Genomic DNA, 24,478 nt, shown 5'->3' with positions numbered 1-24,478 from the left:
GTTCGGTAGTTCTGCAGTTGTAAGCGAACATGCGTTGGGAAGACTTTTCTGGTATATATAACTAGTCCAGTTAAAATAGATCTGAATCAAAAATATTCTACTCATGCATGAAAATGCAGCCACCAGCCGAATATTTTGCAGTCAGAGCTATTTTGACTGGACTCATAGAGTAATTATGTAAAACACGCAGCATGAAACCTGCAGTACACAAACACGCATATTATCGATATTGTACATGGACCCTAACTTTATTTCTACGGCTTTCATAATTCTTGACTGCAAAATATAAATTAGTATGAGGCTGTAATTAGTAGTTGTTAACGCAACAAAACATTGATGGCGGGGGGGGGGGGGGGGGGGGGTCACTATTTTGCAATTTACAGTGACTGAAGTATGCAGTTAAGTTTTCAAATTTCTCGGTCTCCGTTTTTACTCCTGTTCTTCTCCCGCATTTTTTAAACGAAACAGACACATCCTGTAAATAAAATTTCATTATTTAAGTGACGATTGTTGCCTTCTTATGTCAAATTTTGGGAAAGTTTTGAGTATGAAGATATGGAATAATGGTCCTGTGCTTCAGCGGTGATTTGGATGTGGGAAAAAATCAGTTTCGGAAAAAATTGAGACGTTGCTGAGCGGATTTTTTTAGTGCCAGCAGGAGTTAATCACACGTGACTGAAACGTCCTTTTCTTCATTTACGAAAAATGTAGTCAGAACAATAATTTGGATTATCGTTAAGTGAAACTGTATTTATTTGATTTGACGAAGAATTTTTTTCGCCACATCCTATCGCCATGTTTGGTAATTTCAACTATCTCTCTTTCTGTTCCCGCGTAAATACTTCACTTTGGTTTCAAGAGATTGGTGGTCGGTCGGTGATGATTTGACGAAGTAATTCGTCCAAACAAACTACTTTTTCTTCTTAACCTTCTTAATAAAAAAATTCAAAAAATTCATTGGTTATACGTTTTCTCAAAATTAAAGAGTTCTGTGACGGGCGACTGCGAGTTTCGAAATATTTAAAAATAGTTGCTCCTTCGTTCATTATTTTCATGTATTTAACACTTGGTTACTTATTTTTGTATAGATATAGAATGTCAAAATCCGCGAAAATCGTCGACGACTATATAATATCGTTTAAATCTCTTCCTGCAGTCTTATTTTTTAGCCGATTTTTAACGCCTGAAATCGATTCTTCGCGACCCCCGCGTGTGCGGGATCCGTTTTAACGTGCCGCGGAAAGGTTTAGTTGAAATAATTTGATTCCTTTTTGGAAAGGGCAGGTAAGCTGAGCCACAAAGACCTACCTTTGCCTTCCAGGTAAATTCTCCGGTTCCCTGAAAGGAAAAGAAAAAAAAATATATCAAACGAGATATAAGAGGATATTGGAAAAAACAAATAAAACTTTTAAGAAAAAATGTCGGCTCTCTCTTTTACTCTCTCTGTCAGTGGTTCGCTATTATTATGACTATTAGATTTGTATTACCTTATATATGTTTGTTTCTTATTCATTCGAGATATAAATTTCACAAAAAATAGTTAGAGTTATCGGACTGATTAGAAGTTCGTTTTATACATCAGTATAATTAATAATTAATCGATCATTTTAACGAACAACATATATTTCCGTCGTATTTTTTCTACCAAGGTCGAAAAAATCTATGAACAATGTCAGACGATTCTTTTCGAAAAGTTGAATTCTTACGCAGGGTTCAAATTCGCAACGTTAAATGCGCAAGGATAATTTTTCATGGAAAATCTCTGAAATTCAATATATATATTTTGCAAAACATATTTGGTACACTATTACGTACATATTTGGTCACGCTTTTTTTGTTGTTTTTTTTCCAAGTTTGTTCCTCGACGAAAAGAAAATCGTCCGTCTTGATATTCAACCGCGAGTTAACGACGACGACGACGACGACGACTCGGCAGGTATATCATGCACTTTTAAACTACGCGATATGTAGAGATATGCACACGCACACACACGCGCGTGTGTATGTATATATACATATATACGTATATAAAGAAGTGCCAGCAATCGACGACGAGTCGTCTCTATACATATATAGTTTTTCCTTCATCGGAACAAAGTCTTCCGGCTGCCCATTGAGTCGCGTAAAACCGTACCTCAGCTACATACAGCGGCCTTTCTCCCTCTTTACCTCCCTTCCGCCATCCTTCTTCCTTCCTCTTACCTATAAGCCAATAGCCATCCTGTTCTTCTGTTCTTCCCGCGAGAAAATTTATCTCTCGTGTATACGTATACCTACCTTACAGAGAATACAGAGAGAGAGTGAGAGCAATAACGAGAATAAGAAAAAAAAAAAAAAAACAAACAAACAACCGGTAACGCTACAGATTTGTAATTACATTGTACGTTTATGACGACATTTTTAATTTTTCTAAAGGCCAGAGGTAAGAGCTACCAGAATTAGCAAACTTTTTATAACGTTTATTTGAGTAAGGTAGTGAAGTCCGAAAATCAAAATTTTGTGAAATATCTTGAACCACTGATACTTTTATACAATTATGAGGATAAAATTGAAATGCATTTTTCTACTTTCAAAAATTTTGACACGTTTGCCTGCTAGCTTTAGCTTCATAATTTTCTCACAAAGAATATAATAAAAGTAAAATTGTACGTTGCACGTGATGTATAGGAGAATATTGGAGATTATAATTATATGGTTTCGGTCTCTTTCAGTCACTTTGTAATTACTTTCTAAAAAGTTATCGCAAGTTGTTTTTTCTGGTATAGGAAAAATTTTCCAACAGCGAAATCTTTTTTACAGACTTACAGAAAATCCGCGTTTTCGTTTTTTGACAAACAACGTTTGATCAATGTAGAAAGTTAAAAATCTTGTATCAATTTTCTTCGTCGTTTGTGCGATAACGAAAACTTTGTCTCCTTGAGAAGCTTTGATAAGGTTTCGAGAGTTCACCACAAACAAGTGGTGAACGACTATTAAAATTGGAACGAACTGTACTCGTTTACGAGTTTAAGTTAATTCGGTAAAAACTTGGAAATGCATCGTACAACCAAAAAACTAAATTGTTTCTTCACTAATCTATACTCTGTACATAATTCAATCGTTGCCTATTCGATCTAACGTGTTAAGCGATTGAAAACGAATTGTATATATAGTAACGATTCGTCCTCCACGTAAGTTCGAAGCAAGTAACTTCATATAACGAGTATCATATCCTGTCCGTAAGAAACGTGTGGAAGACGGGGAGACGCGGAGTCTGGTTCGCGGTCTGGTGCATCGACAAATTGTTAATTATTTTAATAACTTGGCTCTTCTACCTGTTCGTTAACTTTCTTGAAGCTCGGCTGCATCGCCAACCTGCTTTGCCACTCGCCGCGTTAATGTATATATACATGTATAGAGGAGTTCGCCAGCACTGCTGGGCGAAACTGTTGCTGCCCTGCATCGCCTACGAGGGTGTGAAAAATACTTTTTCACTTTTTGGAGGATTTTTAAGACATGCGGCCGAAGTTTTAGTAACGTTACCGTAACGATATTTTAGCGGGAAAATCATTATCGCGTTATTCTAAAATTACTTTCAAGTAGTCCGCTTTTCGAAATATATGAGTATGTTTCGTTTATCGCGGTTTACTAAATTACAGACATTCCGAAAGGTTCGAAGTAGCGAATTTTCCTAAACACAGGGGATCACGATCGAGAATCTCTTCACTTTCTTCGTCACATTACCATGCATCCTTCAAATTTACCGCGGATATAAGCGTTAAACTGCAGCTATAGCTTGTGCGACAGGCCTTAAAGGTTATAAATTTCTTCTTCCTTCCTCGCTTCCCCTTTTCCTATCTTGGATTGCACGTGTCTTGTACATCTCGCTAATATACTCGTTGCTGGTTCAACAAATTAGTGTGAATTCTCCATCCTCAATCACTCTCACACACACTATGTGCACGTACTTACGTAAATGTGTCCCACGCATTAGTTGACAACTGCTTCTCCTCCGCGTCCTCCTCGTCCTCGTCCTCGTCCTCCTCTTCCTCTCCGACACCACCGGATGAACTATTACGTGCGCTTCCGTAGCTTTGCAGGCGGAAAACAGATGTTATAACTATACTGTAGGAATTCGTGATGATCTAGAGTATTACAGTAAATTGCTGTATTACATGTGATCGTAGTTCGCTTTTGCGGTCGACGAGACGAAGTGATGATGATTATTATTTTATGGGAATTTATTCACGCGTATTTTTACCATGCTGCTGATGTTGCACTCCGCATACTTTAGTTTGATATATAACGATGTTACTTATCGTGATCTTTAATCACGGTGATTGATTAATTTCTTATTCATCCAAAATCATCATAATTATCACTTTAATTGCTACGGAGTGTATTATATGTACACAGACTTGCAATTGCTCAGTCACGCAATTTGTAATTATATTCTCTGATGGAAGATATTTATGAGTTGCTTTGCGAACGAGGGTTTCATCATACACGCCTTTTCAAGCACATTTCCATTCAGTCCATTGATCATCGGTAATTAAATAGAGATGATATTTTTACCTAAATGCAAATTTCAATTATACATTTTCAGCTAATTATTTGGTGTTACGAGCTCTCAGATAACTGGTCTGATTCCTGAAAACTGAATAGATTTTTTCGGCTCTCTAATGTTTCGTAAAAGAATTACGACGATGGAATTAAAGCCAGTAAATTTTGTAGTCTATGATATTCTTCGTTCATTTTTTATATAGTTTAATATTACACGTGTATTATTCGTATACGTAATCGAGCGAACTCGTCTTCTGCACGGAAATAGATTCGGTTGTTCCACAGTGACGGACGAGAAGAAGAAGAAGAAGAAGAAGAGAGGAGATGCTGATTGAGTCCGCTAACGGGACCTCATATATATCGCGAGAGTCAATTTTTATATACAGAAATAATCATAATACGAATATCTTAGCGAAGTATAAAATTCAAAGATCTGTTCATTACACATTTTCATCTTAGTCTCTCAAAATTCACTTACTCGACTTTTCTTACTGGTTTAACCAACCTTTCTCAGCCTTCTATTCGTCTTCTTCCTCATCACGTCTCAGATTTCACCGACCATTCAACCAACCGATATCGCATGATGACGATAAATGATGATGAGAAGATAGAAATTTTATAAATATTTTCAATTCTTAATTCATCTGTCATTTGAAACGCTACATTCGTTGTGTTGCGTTAAATTTCGCGAACATATTTACGAGCTCGAGATTGTCGATGGAGTTAATTCCTTCCGGATATTCGTCAACAGATGGATCGAAGGAACGCAACTGGTCATTTTGATGTGCAGGAAACGATGCACGGATACGTAATAGGTACCTATATAGGTACAGTTGAGACTGGCGCCTTGTTGCGAATGCCTTGAGATTCGCTGTTGCATTCCAACAACGATGTACACGAACACACTGTACATGCATATCATGTACACGGTATTCCTTCACGTTGTCGCCAAACAAGGCGAATTGTCGTTATAGCTCTCTTTATATATATATACACTAAAATAAATGACTGCATTCTTTTTTTTTAACTTAATTCAAAAATTAATAAAAAATTACCGTTTTGCCTGCCCATTTCAATTTTTGTTGCAATATTTTTGGTTTTGGCCACAGTATTTATTCAATTTTTTTTCATAATTTTCAATAATGTCTATTATCTTATTATATATATATATATATATATTATTTAATGACCATTAACGAAATATTGCCATTTAAGGAGCTTTTACGGTGTCCGGGGGGGGGGGGGGGGGGGGGGGGGTTGAAGGGATTTTTAGAGTTGGAAGAATATTATAAAAAATCGCGGACCAAATCCGAATCAAGAGGACGAAGGTCAGACCGTAGTCGAATTTACATGGAATGCCCTATATATGAATACAACTAACGGAAGTTGCCAATTAATACTCAGGCATAACGTAACTGTATCTTATACACCCGAATCGCTGACATACCGCATATCTAGTCTCTAAACTGCTCAATTAGTGAAACCTAAGTGAAAGTTATGGAATACCTTGATAAAAGAAATGTTCTTTTTTTGGCGATTAATAACTGAGATTGTCAAATTAGGGGGGTAGGTAGATACTGACGTGTTCTGAGTAAAAATTATAACATATGGCTGTGAGGTGCGAGATGACATGACAACACGATGGTATTTCAACGAGTGTAGAATATCAGTGCAGAGATGAAGGAGAAAAAAGAAAAGGAACCGAATGAAAAAAGTGAAAACCAAAAAACAAACAAGAAAAAAAAAAAAAAAAAAACAGGAACATTCGTCTATACGACCACAGAAGAACACCTAGATAGATGCCAGGTCAAAAATATACGACTAGGCGGACGTGACGCCGTTCGAAAGAGAGAAAGAGGAGAGAAGAAAGAGAGGAGTCTGCATTGTCAAAGAGTCACTGCCTAGGCAGGGCTCCAAGTCGCCTATTCGTTTCTTATATAGATTCTCGGTGCTCCCTGCAGCTTGCCTATCGTTCCTTGTGTTGGATGAGATGATGCGGGTTCAATGAGTCTGAGAACACTGACCCAACCATCACCGACACTGTCGTCAAGTACTTCGTATACGCTGTGCAGTTTTACTTGCAATTCTTTTTATTAGTCGGACAAATTTTGGTTGTTTGGTTTTTGTCCCACGTTTTGAAATTCTGTCGGAATTATTTTTCTTCCTTTTCTTTCATCACGCTTTTGACCGTACTGTTGTAGGTACGCTGAGTGATACTAATACTGAAGTGAAACTTTGTTAGGGTCTCTTAATTTACGCAGATACAGTAAAAAATTCAAAATCTGCTCCCCTACTTTGACGTATTTCAGGGGGTGGGGGAAGTTTTTAAAGTAAAACTTTTCGTCCGTCCATCTTTTTTTGGTCCAATGTTACGTAGGCTCTTGGTCTTTTCTTGACGCGGGCCATACTTGGCTGCTTGATGATGGTGAACCAAGAGCGAAAAAGCAGCTAGCCAAAGAGAACGAATGGAGGTTGAAAGAAACAGAGATGAAGAGCGAGAGATAGCCGCAGACACAGCTCTGTAGCTTTTTCTTTCCTAGTTTGCGAGTTTAGTTGCTAATTAATGATTACCAATCACCAATTATTTATCATCAAGCACCGATCAAGACATTTAATATATCATTTCGTTCGTGTCCATGAACTTTTCGAACGTCTGTTTCTCCGTGCGGTTCCGCGTTTCGAAGTCATTAGAATTACCGTTCGATTAATCGAAAAATGGAGGAAAAGAAAAAGATATTTTACGAGAAGCCCTTGATGCAAACAAACCCGAAATTTTCTACCGAACTCTGTAAGACCGCCTGTTTCGCTATATATATATAAGGATCAAATCTTCCGGGATTTGTGAACGATAAATCTTCACGCTAAGTCTATGAATCCTAGTCCGTTCGGCAAAATTTTGTTTACCTCGTTGTTAAATAAAATCAAGTACTGCCGAATGAATTGAGAAAAAAATCGTCGTTATCATAGAGAGAAATTTGTATCAGTCGTTATTGCACACTTCGTCAATTATTTTCTTCACATTCTATCATGACTGAAAAATATTATGGTTTTTGGTACAAAATAAAAATGTGCTATAACACATGTGCTGTAACCAAAAAAATACAACGTGTGTCAGGCACGATTCTGTCTGGTCGTAGTCAATCTTACTATATTTTCTAGTAACTATTTATTGCGATAATTTGATGATGGTACAAGAATAAATTTATCTTACGGACTCATTTTACGGTAAAACTTCGTTAACTAGATAAACCGTCTTAATGTTGCAACAATCAGAACCGCACTAAATCGTTACTTGTGTAACAATCTATAAAAATTTTCTAATAACTATACAAATGAGAAGGAATAATTTATTATCATATGACACCAAGTTATTTTTTTATTTTCGCAATTTTTTCAACGATCAGGAAGAACGTTTTGCTTTCAATATGGGGGAGGGAGGGGGGGGGGGGGGGGAGTCGATGAAGTGTGTAATACGTTCGGTCACTTTTTTCTCTCTCAATAATTTATATATTTATAATAAAAATATCGATATACGCATGCATGTATATTTACTTATAGAGTATTCATTCTTCTCCGTAGTCATAATTTCAAGTCTCAAACACACGTATCCTTCAGAGTTTATTATTTCTGGCCGTTTTGTCGTTTACGTAACTGTCTAGACTGTAGACTCTAGACGAAACAGCAGCAGTAGTACCGGGTAACTGGAATCGGCGGATCAGCGCAAAAATAAAATACGATGTAGGTATCGAATGTTCCGGAATGTGTCGTGGAAACACGCAGCCAGAAGTACCAAACCATTTTTAGAGTATTTATTTTCTAACGCTTTTATTCGTCACCTACAAACTACCCCAATCACAGTAATTATTATATCAATATAATCGAAATTAAAAAAAAAAATTAATTGGGCGATAAACACTTTTCCCTTGCGATTCAGAGTACAGTTATAGCTCATTCTTCGTCTAATCTTCGTCCCTGATTCTTCATCTTCATCTTCTTCTTCTTCTTCTTCTTCTTCTCAGAGGCGCACATTTAGCTTATTAAACTGAAATTAGAGCGTTCGCCTCATTCTAATTATAACAACACACCACATACTCGAATACTAGGGCAGCGGAGAATTTGGGGCAACACGTTTCACCGACTATTAGCATTACCGAAAGCATTTGCTGCGTGAACGTAGGTCAGCAATAACCGTCCGACATCCTATTCTGATACTCCCATCTTTTTTCCTCTATTTTATTTTTCACCTTCTAAACTGTCATCATGCTAAATTTGCGCAGTCAAAGTTGGCAGAAGGAACCGACAGTTGACAAGATCCTTTTCCATTGCGCCTATACTACCAATTTATCAAACGAATTTTACACAAACTTGTTCTTTTCATTCATTGAATACGTTTGTGATATCCAAGATTGTAGAGAATCAAACTAAACTGGAGAAATTTTTTTGTTTTTTTTTTGTTTTAATCATGGAACTTGATTACTAGTTAGAACTGAGATCGTTTTTTTGGAAAAATTTTTCGCAAATCGTGTTAGAAAACTCGAGGATTAGGTTTTTGAAATCTCTCTCGAATACTTGGTGTTCGATTTTTGGTATACCAAAAATTTTTAGTCGTTTTTTTACCTCGATAAATCGGGGTATTCAAACTTCACGCGAACTGTATTCCTATATATCCGGGGAATTACAATTTGCGGTCGTTTACCCGAGGACCCTTTCATTAAACGTGTAGTATTTGTTTTTTCTTCTTCTTTTTTACGTTTCATTTATTTCACCCATTCTTCTTTTTCTCGTTTATAAATATACAATTTGTTTTACACACGATTATGTGGAACAAAAATTGTTATCAAATGTCATCAAATTTTTTTACTTTGTACTGTGTACATTATGCAGGGTATAATAACGAGAAATTCGTTTAGCCTCAAATTTTTATTAACCATTAGTACCTTATAATATTACAACAAAGTAGTTAAATTCGATTTCCTTTGATTTTCAAATTTTCATTTACTTGCCAGAAAAGTTATTCCTTTTGCATATTCGAGTGGGAATTAAATTAGCAACACGATGTGTTATAATGACTTGATTGAAATTGATAAAAATGAAACTTAGGTTTCGTAAATTGAAGGCATTCGAAATATTAATTATTATGCGTGCATGTGGCGAGATATAATGGTTTAACATACTTCTTGTCATGCGTTAATACTGCACGAAATAATGATATAGCTTTCAAGGATGTCGTCTATGCACTAAGTACTAAAGTTTTGTCATCCTATTCTATACGTATTTTGCATAATTGTCCAAAATTCAGTGTGCGAAAAATTTTGTTCCGTTGTTTTCATATCCTTTTCGATTCTATCTTCGATTACGTAAAATAGGATGCGAAAGTAAAGGTAGGCGCAGTAGACATCCTTGAAAGTCGACGCATGTATGTACTTTTGTACAGCTGCGTTCACAAGGATGTCGAACGTCGGGAGTGTTTCAACAACGCGTTACGTGCTGTTTCATCATGAATAATACTTCGAACAGGCCGAAATATGGCAAGTTGTTTTAATCTCGAGAGAAGAAGTGAAAATTCTCAGGGTAACGTTAATGAAGGTTTGAAAATACGAGGGAAATACGAGGTGAAGTTAGCCACCGATATATTCGCAATAGGTTCTTACGCACATTCTTTTTCACGATCAAACTGTCAGAAATGTTGAAACACCATAGATCAGAGTGGTTTTTTTCGTGGAAATCACTGCGTGCAAGAACTTTTATTAGAGAATCGGTGGCTGTGCTTCAGCATCATGATACATATATCAACAAGGTTGCGGATAGTTTGAAATTTCGTTACCACCCACCGTCAATGAGAGGTTAAAGTTAGCGATGTCAACGTGACTGAATTACGCAGAAAAAAAGTAGCTGTTAGAATTACTTTACTGCAATTGTAAAACAAGTGTCTGTCTGTGTGTCGAACCTCAATCCCATAGTGATTTACCACAGACCGTATATAATAGTTTTCGTTGCGAAATTTCTGACCATTACAAAGTTGTGCAAAATCGTCGGTGTTTCCACGATTGTGTCAAGATTGCCGCTTGGGGGTGCAACGAACTTCATCGTCCCTGATGCCCTTTAAAAATGTAAAATAAAAAATCGTTGGCCAAGTATTCCTCCGCAATACAATCGGCAACTATCGGCGGCTCCAGGAACACGACACCTCGTGCACCTCTTTTGGGCCAGGGTTACGGCTAGACAGTCTTCTGCTCGGACGCTGCGGGGGCTCGAAAGCTGCGTCGGGACTACCGGCGAGGTTTGGCGTTGGTTGGATGGCAACTTGGTGGCTAGCCGGTCGGCGCTTCGTACCTCCACATCCGTCTCCACCTCCACCTCCACCTCCAACTCCAACTCCACTCCCCCGCGCGACGCGATCAATACGCTGGCTCTCCTCTCCCTCTCTCTCCCTCTCTCTCTCTCTCTTTCATCTCCTTCGCCTCGTTCACTCACACGCCGTTGCTGCTCTGCCGCTCTGGCTGCTGGCTGCTGGCTGTTGGCTGTTGGCTGTCTGTAGGTACTTCGGCAGCAGCAACAGCGCCAGCAACACCAGCATCAGCAGCAGCAGCAGCAGCCCCTGAGCTCGGCGAGGCCGCTCGTTCGAAACGCTCTTTCTGTTGCTATGCCAGTCTCCCCTCCCTGCGGTCCGTCCGCCTGTCCTATGTGCTCCTATATCCTACATTCGCATCCCGACGCCGGCGTCGCGTCGCCTCGTCCTGCGGGAACGTTCTCCTTCTTCCTTCGCACACACACATATATACGTATAATAATCCTTTTCTCCTTCAACCGAGGCATTTTTTTTCACTCTTCTTGTTACTTGCACAACCTCCGCCAGGTGACTCTCTCAAATAAACGTACATACGTCGACTGATCTTCAGACCTATAATGAGATCATGCTACCGGGATTTTTTTGGCACCTTCGTTTTACCGAAGAGACGCCAAAGCCTCGTACACGAGATTTTTTTAGAAGTTGAAAAGTGAGAATGAAAATATACGAATCAACAGATTTTCATGCTGTATATATAAAGGATCGCACTTATCTTGAAACTTCAATATCCGAATCGAGTAATTTTTACGAGGTTTGAGTTGTAGTGATGTTCGATGTCAACGGAACGTTGAAAAAGAAAAATCTCTTTTTTGAAACTTGTAGATAACATTGAATAAATTGAAAGTTTAGCAAATTTGAGTTTAGACAATCTTGATAAACTTGCATTAAATATCGAATACTTATTTTATTCTTATTTTTTTTTTTCAAAAATGCAATCGTTGGGCAATAAATTTACTACATAACCTCAACTTGACAATAAATCTGATGGACCAATTTTTTGCCGCAAATCGAACACACAGCTGCATAATACAACTCGCTCCGATCGTCGCTGCCATGATTCAGTCCAACGTAACAACCCCTGTACACCATATTGTGACTTATGACGATTTTACTTACCTTCTCGTACCTTTCATACCTCTCTCCTTCCTTTCGCTTTACCTCTTAAACATGAGAAACACTGCATAGCACAGACACAAACCGCTCACAATCAGATGCAGTGAACGACGACGACGACGACGACGACGACGCTTCTAGCACGCAACGTTCGCGACAAGAGAGTTTCCTCCGTACAATCGGCTGCACGCAGCTTTGGATGTACATCCACATGTGTATACATACGTTAAATACATACCCACTTTATGCCTACCTTTGCTTCTTTTTATTCTACACAGTTTCGTTACGACCTCTGCACGCATTCAAATCTCAAGGCTCTGAAATGTATGCAGCTGCCGATTTGCGATGCAAATATATCCTCTACATATATATATATATATATAAATGCAATACATATGCGTGTATCACGCTTTTATAACAGGACAATGCTTGCGTGTATTTATAATATATATGTATATTCTATTCCTGAAACGTTATATTACAGGAAGAGGAGAAAGATTTTCTTCATCTTCTTTCGTTCTTTCATCAAAAGTATTCACGAGATTTCTTCATCTTTCTTATCTTTTCGTAAATAATCTATACATAACTGTAATATTACAGTGATTGTTTTCCTCGTACTCTTCTATTCTTATTTATAAAAATAATATGTATATACATACTCTTTATCTGGTACCTATATACTGTATTTCGTAATTTCTCTCCCGTCCCGATACCGGGAACTTATCTCAAGCAGTCGAGAATTAATCTCGCAATATTTTTTCTCCGAAATCAGTTCTACTGCTGATTATCAACGGGGTGTGAATAAGGAAAAAAGAGAGGAAAAAAATAAGACGAAAGAAGGCAAAGGTTATTATTATATATATATATATACGATTTCATGTGACTTAAATTTCTTTATTACATACGGAAATTTATAGCATATATAAAAAATCCAATACCGAAATATGAAAAGAAATTCAATCATGATCGAAAGGAAAACTTTGTGTACTTAAAATTTTTCGTAATTTTCTTATTACATGGATTCAAATCGATTTCACCTTTTCGTCGAATCAACCCTGTTATAAGCATGTCTGTCCAACTTTTTGTTACTCCACTCGAGACTTCGGCTCTGCCGCAACGCGTGTATACTTGTGCGAAAGTAATTTTCAAACTTGGGAGTTTTTATTATTTTTTTTTCGTTTTTATTTTTGTTCTTTCATTTTTATACGTACCTCATTTTCTTTTCCTTCCTCTCCGTCTATTTTTAAATTCTCTTTTGCAAAAATTCTTATCCCCCGAGGTAAAAATTGCTTGCTAAATCCACATTCTGCGATATTTCATGTAAGATATTTTATTACATTCTTTGAGTATAATTATTATATTACTTGAAACATTCGTCACGCGATATTAGACTAAGAAACGACCGCGAATTATTGGCACAATTCGTTTAAACGTTTATACATCATTCAGAGTACGTTTAAACGGCCACGTTTCAATTTCTAATCATACTTCATTTTCATTAATGTTACCATAAAACCATTGCTGCTTCGATCCTTACGTTATATTCGTTTCTTTCTATGCCTATCCATTTTTCACTTCTTTTTTTTTTTCTATATTCGTTTCGCCGTTCGGTAATTATAGCTGCGCTGCAGGTTACTTCCATGTGTGTGTATGTATATGTATATATACGTGTAGCTTCCCATTTCTCCGTATACATGTCTGCTTTGTACAGGACATTGGGAATTAGAAATTTTATAGGCTTCGCGCCACTTCCTTTTATTACCGGTTTCTCTACAATTTCTCCATTCTCGCGTGTTCTGATTTTCGTCGAAAGGTAAACAAAAAATAAAAAATGTACCAGAAAATAAATTATAGAGAAACGATCAGGTGAAGAAAAAGAAAAAATTAATGGGTGCAGACGACAGTTAGTCGTTGTAAACAAAAGCTTAGGCATAGGTAGATATAACATTATGTAGGTTATATCCTGCAATTAACCCGCGATATTATATGTCTTATTATTATACAATTTGGAGTTGGTATATATATATATATATATATATATATATATATATATATACATATATATATACATATTTTCATTACTCATATATGTATTGAAATAATAATAATGTAAGAAGAGAGAAAAGTATAATGTCAAGGAGAAAATAACGTGTGGCGCCCAATTTTTTTCGTATCATCGATTCCTCCCTTGATTCTATACATAGACGTACATGTACTTGTAACATAGATATATTTTGTAAACCGAGTCCTCATAGCCTCGTCAACGTACCAATTTACAGAAAGCATATTATAGCACAGTATAACAGTATAATGGTACATACGCGGTATGTATGTGCATGACCATACATTACAGTTGTTCTGCATATTTTAACGATTTCCGAGAAATAATTAGTCGATCCTTATCGCCGACCGACCTTTACAGCGAAAATTATCGACCGATATTATATATGTGTATATATATATATATATATTCATATATCTATGTAATTTACCTGGAATTTAGTATGTAACATACAGTTTTTGGTATACTTATTCGTGTTTGTATATATGTGTGCATATACTATATATTATTTACCCATTTATTTTTAAACCTTTAATAGCTTCTCACAACATTGTAGTCACCACGAAAATAAAGTAAATTATATGTTATGTACACCCCTGAAAAGTTCAATCAGTTCGCGTGCTTTACTTGCCGGATAAATAATGTTAATAAAAACTATGTTTTACAAGAAGTGAGAACGAAAAGTAAGAACCATTGCTCGTGCAATCGACGTCTTATAGTTTGTTTAAAACAGTCTTTACGACACCATTTGACACTCGTGCGATAATTATACCTCGGTAACAACTTCACGTAATTTTATGTTCAACAATAATTATCAGGCTGAAGTTTGTAACGTTATTGTAACGATACTTCTTTGGAAAAAGTCGTTATTTTGCAGCTTTAGGATTACTTACTTGAAACTTTGCAAATCGTTAATAATACAGTATCAATAAACTGAGATTTTGTAAATTCAACTTCTTTAGGTATTCTAAAGGTGCAAAATAGTAATCTTTGTTTTAAAGTTTCGATATGTTAACGATACTAACTTTAGCCTCGTCAACAATATCCTTTACCGACAAATTTGACAAAGCTGCAGTATACGATTTCCACTAAACTTGCGATCCGAAGAAGAAAAACTTTCTTCCTTATCGCTGCAGTATTTTTTAGCAACCGGCCATGACTCCGAAGATGTGTTTTTTTTTTGGGGGGGGGGGGGGGGGGGCAGATACAGAGCGAATTGCTAACGACAGAATAGACTGTCGTTTGCTATAGTTTAATGCGCATGCGCTACAGTTCGAGATCAGTTGTTTGCCAGGGTGACCAACCGTTATGAACATAACCTTAGAAATTTGGAACAGTTGGCGTTAGCAGTTGTGTTCTATGTTCTTAAAATTTTAGATCCTACGTGGTAGACTGTCATTTAAATTTATAACTGATAGCCGCCCTGGCAAAACAACTGTTTTTGAATTGTAGCGCATGCGCGCTAAATTGTCGCAGACGACGGACCATTCTGCCTTTAGCAATTCACTCTGCATATATCTATTTGCCTGGAGAATCTTGCTCTTGTTTAGTTTTTCCGCGAATTTTCGCCGACCGAGCGACACGGATGGAGAAATGATGTATTCGAGTCAGGATCGGCACGTTGTGTACGCAGCTTTGCTAGTGCCGGTCTCTTATACCCTCAGGTATACAGCGGGTACCGCATGGCAGGCAGGCAGTCAGAAGGAAACTACATAAATATAACGATATAAGCAAGAATTCTGATTGCGTGGTATACCCACCCGACGACTTGCAACGTACACGGATGAATAAACAACGGAAAAACGAACGAAAATTCCTACTTCGAAATGATTGCGTGTCGTCGACTATGTTGCTGTAATTAGGCTAGACGGCCTACACGATGCGTATAATATTATCAGCGAAGAAATGGAGAATTGTAATAGCGGAACCAGAGAAACGGTTAAGAATAAGACGTGTGTAGCATTGTTTGGAAGACGAAAAGAGATTAGAACGTAACCTGTATAGATATACATTGCGCACACTGTATACGAGATAGATATATACATACATATATGTGTGTGTGTTTATATATACATATTGTGTGTATATATATATATATATATACACACAAATATACACATAGATACATACATAGAGTTTGCTACCGCGGGAGTTGAAAACAATGAAACTGCAACGAGACGCGAGACAAATGGGAAAATTATCTGATTGCACCATGGTATACCCCTGCGCGTTATATACCTCTATTCCCCTGAACCCCGGCTGAGGGAAACATGGGTTTAGTTAGACGTGGAATAGAGTTTTACGTCGGTTTCTCCATTCTTTCTTCCCACGTCGTCTATGTGTACAGGTACACACGATTCGGTATTCGCAGGTGGGTGCACAAAGGAAAAGGAAAGAAAAGAAGAGAAAAGAAAAAGAAAAGAAAAAGAAAAGGGAAAGGGAAAGAGGTAGAAAACAACGGTATATAAGAATGGGAATAAAGGCGTAAAGAAAGCAAAAATATATATATATATATATAGTATATCGATGTAACGCGGAAATTTTTTTAAAACGTCATGCATGCACTGCATCTATACAAAAAGATACATGTATGTATAACTTATATGCATTATATAAACACCGCGATCGCTGTAAAGATATTATTCTTATTATCGGCTGATGCTCGGAGAAGAGAAAAGACAGAGAAAGAGAGAAAGATTGGGCGGGGAGCAAAAAAGCGACGATATGACGTAATAATCCAGCCATCTTATTTCGCGATGCAAATTAATTTTATAATAAGGCAGTAAAGGCGCAGAGGGAGAATAACGCGCGGTGACTCGAAATCAGCTCATTTTTTTTATATCCAACTGTGTATATATGTATATATTATATACTCACTCACCCCCCCCCCCCCTGCCCCCCCCCCCCCCCCCCCCCCCTTTTGAAGGATTTTCACCGTCATTACTCTGCACGAAGCGAGTCGTCGCAGTCTAATCTAGAAAACGACGCCGACGCCGACGACATGGGTTGGACTTCGGGTAATGTATTTCCGGATATAGGTTGATATAACAAGCCGCTCGGTCAATTAGCACCGATCTATCCAGCTCTCTTTCTATCTTTTGTACGCCGCGGCCACGTTTGTAAAGCTCAATTTAGGAACGCGGTGCTGCAGTGGATCACGTTCGTAACTGCAGTTATTCGTTAATTAGTCTGCACTGCAATTAAGTGTGTGTATATGTATATATATATATATATATATATATATATATATATATATCGGAAGAGAGAGAGAGAGAGATAGAGAGAGAAAGACCGAAGATTTTTGGTTACAACGCGGCAGACCGGCTGTAATGACGACGGGAGAAACAGCTGACTTCTCGTATCCATACACTCGCGAAGTATGAGCGACACGACACCACCACCTCCACGTGGCAAAAGTGCATCGTCCTTTTTCCACCTCCTCCTCTTCCTCCTCCTGTTTCTAGTTGCTCGCTCGATTCGGGGCGTAGTTGTCCTTCGGGAGGTCGACCGCCTTTGCGAGACAGTTAATTTCTTTATTCTACTTAAGCGAAAGCTGATAGTATGAAGAGAGGAGGGGGAGGTGGAGGAGGGGGAGGGGGAGGATGTATGTATCGCGAAAATGCATCGCTGCGAGTCACGCAGCTTCTTCGCCTCTGTTGGGATGCTTCGGGGAATTGGGAAGCGTGGAAACGGAGATATATAAGGAGAAATTATAGCCTGATATTGTACCTACACGAGATTGGAGTTAATAATCTTGGCGTAATGCAATATCTAAGGAAAAAAATCGGTTTTTCAATTCTTTTTTTTACTTTGAACGAGTTGAGTGACACGACTAAATGTGAGGACGATTTTTTTTTTACAGTTTACGAAATTTATTCGTGTGGTCTTTTGTTAATTCTAATTTGGTGGACGATGTTCCAAATTTACTATTAATATTATTCTATCATTATGGTTTTTATGATGAATGATTTGTTACGGTTTAAACAATTTCAAGGCTCCGAAGCAGGGATTTTTTCTCCCCAAAAATGTATCATTGTATTGAGGGCATGGGACCTTCTGGTTAAACTGACTATATCAGTAAAAGGTATCTTACAATTTCGTCTTCTGAAAGATAAAAATGCTTCAAACCTTGGGGAGTAATTAACGCGTTTGAGCAGTCAACAAGAGAGGTTTGAAAGATTATTTGCAAGATGAATAAAATTGTACGGTCTTAGCCCCGTGTACAGTAACGATCCATAACCTTAAAGTGAGGAAAAATCGACTGTAACCATAATTTATAGCGAGTCCGTTAATTTTCCGAACTTTATCTTCAATCACCATTTAAGCCCAATTTCAAGCTCTGTATGTCGTTATCGTTGAAAATTTCCAAAGTTAAATACGACTTGCTTACTCGGTCGGTATTGCATACGCCGTCATATCCGTAACGTTGCCAACTTCAATCTCATTGATGTGAACTACGTTCACGCTTGTAAAGTTTAATACGTAAACCTACCTTACGCGGAAACACGGGCAAATCGTGTATAACACGGTGCAGCAGGAGAAGGACTTTCTGACTTAGAGACATGAATGAAACTAGAATGCGTGTGGGTTATCACGACGTGAGTCGGGCTTTCGTGACCTCGCGAAAAAGGCTCTCAACTTGAGCACCTCTCTTAGAGACATGCAACCTGCACAACACCACCCCGTGCAGTTTCGCCCTCATTCAGGGACTCCGATATTTTTTTTCCGCCCCTAATTCCTCTCCGTGTCATCTTTGCGACTAATGCTGCGCAGGAATCGTAATTCGAATGAGAATTTGGCTGCGTGAAAAAATCGTCTCGACGTTAATATTAATCGAAATTACAATCCAACGGTCAGGTTTTCCAAGGACTAATATCCAACCCTTTGCGCCATTCTCTACCACCGAATTGGGGCGGGATAAGCGGCCAACGAAACGTTGAGAACCACTATTGACGGCGTGTTAATGAATGATATTTTTTTCATTCAGCCTCGCCCTGCCCTACATTTCACCCGGTCGACCTATAGAGCTTTCGTGCTTCTGCTACTGCTGCTACTGCTGCTGCTACTGCTACTACATACGTACTGCAGTCTCGACCCGCGCCCACACAGTCCTACTTTTGCTTGCCCGACCGCCACACATGCTGCACTGAACCTAACTCTTTCCGCCTCGACGTAATTAGAAATGATGAAAAAATTAACACCGGCATTTAGTCGGACCGATTAAACTTCCACGCTTTGTGTTGTATTTTTATAACTGAGGATCCTGTTTCATGAACAGTTTTGGCTATTTACGTACCCGCTAATCGTCGATTTATGTTTTCTTGTGTGTATAATGTATCACATTTATACAAATATTATAAACGTGAAATTCGCAGCGTTATTGTAACGGTACATTTTTAGCAAAACTTGTTATTTCGCAGCATCGGGATTCATATTTCATGAACTATACTTCTTGAAAAAATATTCTCAATATTACACGACACCGTTATTAACTTTAACCTAATGTTGCTCGGCACTGTAATCGCAAGACAAACTACACGCTGGATCTTCCAATTGCGAATTATCATTAATCGCATTATCCTCCGATCAGTACGTGTAAATCTTGAATGCAAAAGAGTACAACTAATAAGGTATATATACTCAATCCAGCCGCGATGATGATTCTACAGTGTCGTCTGAAAGTTTCTACAATTGCGAAGTAAAATAAGAAGAGTTATTATTATTCACACTTTGTTTTGTTCCGTTATTTTGGCTGTGAATAATGTGCGTATGTTGCATAGAAACCATCGGGCTTGAATTTGTTACTTTCCAAATCGTCCGACGAGAACCTTGGCCCGAGAGAATGACTGGCTAAGTACATAGGTAGGTGGATGAGGTATACACGTATATCCGTGCGACAAACTGACGTCATTTTATTGTCATCTCTGCATCGTGTGTCGTGACTCATTTTGGCTAAATTGAAGCCCGCCTACGTTATTTTATTGACATCGGGCCGAACGCTCGACGTGCGTTTTATTCGCCTCTTCGTGGCTTTTCTCGCGCACAGTGTTCTGCTCGAGCTTTTTTTCTATCCATTAATTATCTGCATTTGGAATTCACGTGAAATATTCTTTCATCTTTTTGGGCGGGATCGTTCCGGTCGAAATGATGCTTCGTTCATTCGCTCAAGTAGTTTTCTACTTCTATTATTCTTCTCGAGGTCTTTTTGATCTTTTGTTTCTTTATATTCTCCGTGGGTTCTTTATATTCTTAACCGAGAAGCGCGTCAAGTTTTATATACATATATCTTATATTATATATGCGGAAACGTAACGAAAGATTTTGTCGAAGACAACGGAGATCGTGACCAGCCTCAACGCCGAAACGTTCTCGTTACGTTATGTAATGTCGTTGGACTTTGGATTTTGGAATCTATCGCACAAGATTTTATTTTGCATTTATTTTAAAGTAGCTACCTTGTCGGGGCAATATTTTGAGGTTTTCAGTGGTGAACCAAAAAAAAAAATCTCATAAATTTAATCATCTATAATGAAGCTCCTAATCGCGTACGGTAATTAGTGCATAGCGAAGAGTTGATTGTACGGTGAAAATCGATAGCTCTGTTTGAATTCCTACCCGATGACATTGGCTGAGAAATTGGGCCTGTATAATTTTTCATTTATAACATTTTTTTGATTAACGTAAGACAAAGCAAAAAAAAAACGACGAAAGTATCATTTCAGCTTTTGCTTCAGCGTCGGTGTTATAACAAGAGAAAAGGGGTTACGCCGACCTACGCAATAAATACATTCGCATGTCAACGCTACGTCGCACGACACAATTTCGCAAATAAATTGAAAAAGAAAAAAAAAAAAAAAAGAACCAAGAGATGAAAAAATTTCTCTTCTCTTTAACCAGTTAGGTAATACCGACGAGGGATAATTTGGTTCTTATTGTTCAGTCCTGAAGTGCAATTTACGTAATCTCTTTGCAACGTGTGACGGTGTACAATATCGGGGATGTGGATGCACATACCTGTGTACAACACATGTACCTGTATTGTATACTCAGGCAGTCTCGAAGTTTGTCGTTGTAAGCGGAAAGCATACGTTTCTCGTAACTTTTGTCTTTCCGATTGAGAATAGAGATGTGTCATCGAGCTGTGTCGAGTCTCTCAATACGTGTACAGCAGCAACTACCTCTGAGGTGTGTGTGTGTGTGTATATATATGTATATATATATATGTATATTTCGGCATCTGAACGGGACACGAAAGTCGAACGATGGATGAGGGAGACCGCTCGTTCAGAGTCGAGAAATGTCGGTATGCATGGATAAAGCAGATCAGGTTGGGTATGGGTATGGGTATGGGTATGGGTATGGGTATGGGTATGGGTATGGGTATGGGTATGGGTATGGGTATGGGTATGGGTATGTTATAGGGTATGCACGTTTTGCGGACGACCTGCAGCAGTCGTCGGCCTGGCTGACTGAGCGTATCTTTACACCTTATTGTGTCGTCATGCAGTTGGAGTACCGTAGACGACGAGAGGGGCCGCCGGTACATATAAGTCCTAGAATATGTACCCAACATGGTCGTTAAAATAACGATAATAGCTTTCCTCGTGCCAAGCTGCGTCGACGACAAACCATCCGGCAAACTAACGACCAAAAACCAACGCATTCGATACCAATTCGAGTGCTACTCCTTCTCGCTGAAGATGAAAAAGAGGAATAGCGAAATATCCTCCCCTATGAACCACGAATTAAACTGAGTCTTCTATTTGATTATGATCTTGATCTCTCATCAACCCCACTTTGGTACTCAACTTAGTTTTCTCCTAACTGCTATTCTTGAATCTCAAAGGAAATAAATTACTATTTATTACTGTATACGTAGATGTAAGTAAAGTGCGAAAAACAACTAACGAATTCGTTCAAGCTTGAAGTATACCGGGTAAAACCTGATGAATCAGAATGTCCTGTTCGGAGTTTGCACAAATTACTGTTTATGATTCATGGATACGTAGCTTAAGGCATAGCATATAGTGGGACGAAGGTTCCTCTTGCCTCGCTGTTCACGCACACACATATTAACTACCTAAATGTATAGAGTGAGGCGCCGGTTGCTTCGTGCCAACCATCACCATCCCATATCCTGTAGCTGGAAAGCTGGTTGGTTCGTTCGTTCGTTCCTTCCTTCGTTCCTTCGTTCGACTAAAGTGTGTCCTGTAGGTATTCGAGAATCTAGGATGCAGTTGCAGCTCTCCGACGTACAGCAGTGCCATAATACAATTATTGGTTCCAAAGTTGTACTCGGGCTGTGCGGGTACAAGTCGCGCTGAAGGCGGGCGGCACGCCCACGTTTCTATATTATACAGTTGCAACGGTGTTGCTTCTTCCATCCGATTTTCCCGCAACCGCTGCTAAAACGCAACATCCCTTACAGAGGTTTAGTTCAATCCTCTCAAAAATGGTCCGATGCATGTCCCTCACCAGATATCATTTATCACAGTTCGCGAATATGGAATTAATCATTCTGGCTGTAACTATTATGGTTTTGTTACAGTCATTTAAATGCGGAATCATCGCATCGGTGGATTCACGATTCATGAATTGCATGCTAAACCGACTGCTTTTGTCGTGAGAACACATTCGTGCGTAGGACGTGTACCCGCCATTTTCTTCGGGCTATTTGTTGGATTGCCGTTCAATTAATATATAACTAATCGTTTTCGTCTGTTTGGATACTTTTCAGTGAGCGCAAGACAAGCGGTGGGTGGAGCGCCCCTCTATGGTCGACTCGTCGCTGAGGAACCACTGCCCGCCGTCTGCATTGGACCCGGGTGTAGCGCCGGGACGGTGTCGGGGGAAACGCCCGCCGATATCCACGCGATGCAGGCGCGAATACCTCACCGGTTTCGAGACCCTGCAATGGCACCCCTTCGCAAGCTTAGCGTCGACCTCATCAAAACGTACAAACACATCAACGAGGTAAGCGGAATACCACGGAAATCCAACCCCTGAAATTCCAAACATTTTTTACCCTGCACTGTACGCGCGGTCATCTATATCAAGTACTCGAACGTTATGATGTATCACCGGCAAACGATAATCAAGAAACAAGTCTCTCGCTGGATTATTTTCAATTTATGCAAACTACCTTTTTTTCGTTTTATCGGCGTGGAATTTTTTCGAGATGTTCTCGCCTTATAATGAAGACGACTCGCTACGCGTAGTGCCTAGCTGGCGATATAGTATTTCTTGCTTCCCCGCATTGATTAAACTGCACGCATCATTTTTACTAACAAGTTACACACGTATGAGGCCCGAGCTTGACGAATAGACTAGCGTAAAACAAGTTCGGTGAGGTGCGAAATGAAGTGCTATTCTCTCCGCCATTGCCAACTCTGAGAAAGAAGGAATCAAGCAGGATAAAGATAAAGATGAGAATGAGGAGAAGGAGGAGGTTACTTCAGGTCACCCAGGGAGGCGTGTGACGTGCGTTAAATGTAAAATTGTTTACCGTTCACATTAGATGATTCTAAAAACAGAAAATCGTTACTCCAGATTTTTCGTCATTGTATCTACGTATGCGCATACGCGTATATTTCAAAATGTTGCTCTTCTCTTCTACTTCGTCTCTTGCTGGGCTTCGACGTGTCGTAGGTACCATAAGATAGTTACCTGTAACGTAAAACACTGCTGAACTTGGTTTCTCTAAATATCATTTACGCCTTTGCAACCACGTAGTCTGCTATTAATTTGCTACCTCGAGTCTGTCGGCTGCCAACTGCCAGTACAGTTTCTGAACGTACGGCTTATATCTATATAACCTTCGGTATCCATCCGGACCCCGTAATGACAGTCTTGATTAACGATATCTTCTAATTGATGACTCGGGTACAGATGCATTCATTTTTTATGGACAAGCATTTTACATCGTCTTTATTCAGTCAGTATTTATTACTGTCCTTGGATAAATCCGGTCGCCTTCCGTCCGTCCCTTTTCCGCATTATCAAAATCGTCAAGTATATACATATACAGGCAAGTGTGAAACTTCACTTTGATATTAAATTTGATTACAATTCTGTAGGACTGATGATAAATTGGTTTCAACGGGAGGGGGGTCGGAGAAAAATAAGTGTATCGAGTTTTTGGCGTTTCAATTCATTATATCGCAAATGAGCTGTTTATAAATTAAACATGTCATACAGACCTGATGAACAATATAGCTAACGGGTTAGCTAAAAATTAATATCGTCATCTCGATTACTGAAGAGATGAATATAATACGTATACCCGATGGTATAAACTGAAATGGTGGAGTATGCAGTTGTTATCGGCACTCTGCCAGCTGTCGTGGTGGGTGAATTCTGAGCGAAACGTGTAGCGCGCGTGACAATAGGATCACCGTTCTATAAGTGTCGCA

General features: G+C 38.8%; 1 protein-coding gene across 1 annotated transcript in view; it reads left to right on the top strand.

Moving 5' to 3' along the window:
* The window catches only part of LOC124413281 (serine/threonine-protein kinase minibrain), a 45,074-nt gene that overhangs the window by 751 nt on the left and 19,845 nt on the right, over window positions 1-24,478 (top strand). Inside the window, exon 2 of the mRNA XM_046893772.1 lies at window positions 22,804-23,039. Coding sequence (XP_046749728.1) covers window positions 22,804-23,039 — 236 coding nt within the window. The remainder of the gene's footprint in view (window positions 1-22,803; window positions 23,040-24,478) is intronic.

This window comes from Diprion similis, chromosome 12 (assembly GCF_021155765.1).
Source record: "Diprion similis isolate iyDipSimi1 chromosome 12, iyDipSimi1.1, whole genome shotgun sequence".
Classification (NCBI taxonomy): domain Eukaryota; kingdom Metazoa; phylum Arthropoda; class Insecta; order Hymenoptera; family Diprionidae; genus Diprion; species Diprion similis.
The sequence above is the reverse complement of the archived record's forward strand: the minus strand, read 5'-3'. Positions and strand labels throughout refer to the sequence as shown.